Below are 2,326 nucleotides of genomic sequence, written 5' to 3' on the forward strand. Positions count from 1 at the left end.
ATTAATCTGTAGATCCTTGTAAAAGAAACACAAAAAGTAATTTTTGTGTTATTCTTTTAATTGCAGATGATTTTTCGGTTAGAAACGGTCACTTTTCTTGTTGGATATTAACTTCTGAGCTGGGTGGTGGTGGTGCACATCTTTAGTCCCAGTACTCAGGAGGCAGAGGCAGGAGGGTCTCCCCAGTAAGTTGATCCATCCCCCCACCCACCCCTCACCCCTGCCAGCTGAGTAGGCTGCGTTCTCTCGGAACACGCCACAGATCCAGGTTCTGGTGACCCTAGCAACGTTTGCTCCGCAGGCCTCTCGCCCACCTGCCACGGCACCCAGCCGACCTACTCTCTCCTGTGCCAGGAACATGCTGCCATCGGCACTATGCCCTATCAGTACCCAGCACTGACCCCGGAGCAGAAAAAGGAGCTGTCTGACATCGCTCACCGAATTGTGGCTCCGGGCAAGGGCATCTTGGCTGCAGATGAGTCCACCGGAAGCATTGCCAAGCGGCTGGAGTCCATCGGCGCCGAGAACACCGAGGAGAACCGACGCTTCTACCGCCAGCTGCTGCTGACTGCAGACGACCGTGTGAACCCCTGCATTGGGGGCGTGATCCTCTTCCACGAAACACTGTACCAGAAGGCAGATGATGGACGTTCCTTCCCCCAAGTTATCAAGTCCAAGGGTGGTGTTGTGGGCATTAAAGTAGACAAGGGCGTGGTGCCCCTGGCAGGAACCAATGGCGAGACCACCACCCAGGGGCTGGATGACCTGTCTGAACGCTGTGCCCAGTACAAGAAGGATGGAGCCGACTTCGCCAAGTGGCGCTGTGTGCTGAAGATTGGGGAACACACCCCTTCAGCCCTTGCCATCATGGAAAACGCCAATGTTCTGGCCCGTTACGCCAGCATCTGCCAGCAGAATGGCATTGTACCCATTGTGGAGCCCGAAATCCTCCCTGATGGGGACCATGACTTGAAGCGCTGCCAGTATGTAACCGAGAAGGTACTGGCTGCTGTCTACAAGGCTCTGAGCGACCACCATATCTACCTGGAGGGCACCTTGCTGAAGCCCAACATGGTCACCCCAGGCCATGCTTGCACCCAGAAATTTTCCAACGAGGAGATTGCCATGGCAACCATCACAGCACTTCGTCGCACAGTGCCCCCTGCTGTCCCTGGGGTCACTTTCCTGTCTGGAGGGCAGAGTGAGGAAGAGGCGTCCATCAACCTCAATGCTATCAACAAGTGCCCCCTGCTGAAGCCGTGGGCCTTGACTTTCTCCTATGGCCGAGCCCTGCAGGCCTCTGCTCTGAAGGCCTGGGGTGGGAAGAAGGAGAACGTGAAGGCTGCCCAGGAGGAATTCATTAAGCGTGCCCTGGCCAACAGCCTCGCTTGCCAAGGAAAGTACACTCCAAGTGGTCAGTCAGGGGAGGCAGCCAGCGCATCCCTCTTCATCTCTAACCACGCCTACTGAGCAGAGGCAGCCTAAGGCTGCCCCTCCAACACCCCAGGCCCCTGCCATCCCGTTTGCTCTTGAGGAGGAGGCCTCGGGCTCTCTCCCCGTCAATCACTCTTGGGGCCCCTCACGATTTTGGTGTGCGGTATTGTCTGTGAATGCTGACTCCGCCATCCCTTCTAGCCCACTGCTAATCAACTGTATAAGGGGAGTCTCTCGGAGACTCGTTGGGGGTTGGGGGGGACAATCAAATCTTGTTCAAAGTCTGTCTCTCATAGCACTTAAAGCTTTCCCGCTGCTGCAGCCCGGTGTGTTTTTAAAGTCTGCGTCAAACAGGTGTTTCTTAGCTCCCTTCCTTGTGTCTAGGCCTACTGTAAACTTGGAAAATTGAGCTGTTCTGTCAGTCATCACCTGCCAAGCCTCGAGTCTACATATCAGCAAATGTGCTTCGGTTTAACTATCTTGTCACCGTCATAAGAGAAATAAACATACAAAATAAACGCATCTCAATGCATAGCTGCGCAGGAGTACAGATGTTTTATTAATGAAAATGAATCCAGCTTTTGGTAAGTCATGGCAGCAATATAACATTTCATTGTTTGGTTCTGTGCTAGACAGTCCCTGCTGTTTCCACAAATTCCTGTAATGCTTAATGGACATCTGGAAGAATTCAGCCAATTAATCGAATTCACATAGGAGCTAGGCTAATGGCTGTCTGAAAGGCAGATTACATTAAATCAAACTTGCAATATGAATGAAAGCACTTAATCATACATGCAACATTCATTAGATGGGACACAGCACGTGTTTTGATTGCTTTAATGAAAGATCAGGTAAAGTGCATCAGCTGAGCAGATTGAAAAGGCAGCATGCT

General features: G+C 52.1%; 1 protein-coding gene across 1 annotated transcript; it reads left to right on the forward strand.

The window, feature by feature from the left end:
* The first annotated feature begins 275 nt into the window (after nucleotides 1–275).
* Nucleotides 276–1,968, forward strand: LOC131924242 (fructose-bisphosphate aldolase A-like). The gene has a single exon (XM_059279503.1). The coding sequence runs from the start codon at nucleotides 376–378 to the stop codon at nucleotides 1,468–1,470; it is 1,095 nt and encodes a 364-aa protein (XP_059135486.1). The 5' UTR covers nucleotides 276–375; the 3' UTR covers nucleotides 1,471–1,968.
* Nucleotides 1,969–2,326: the final 358 nt, after the last annotated feature.

This window comes from Peromyscus eremicus, chromosome 14 (assembly GCF_949786415.1).
Source record: "Peromyscus eremicus chromosome 14, PerEre_H2_v1, whole genome shotgun sequence".
In the NCBI taxonomy this organism is placed as follows: domain Eukaryota; kingdom Metazoa; phylum Chordata; class Mammalia; order Rodentia; family Cricetidae; genus Peromyscus; species Peromyscus eremicus.

Coding starts and splice junctions, on each gene's coding strand:
- LOC131924242 (XM_059279503.1), top strand. CDS start 376: ATGCCCTATCAGTACCCAGCACTGACCCCGGAGCAGAAAAAGGAGCTG.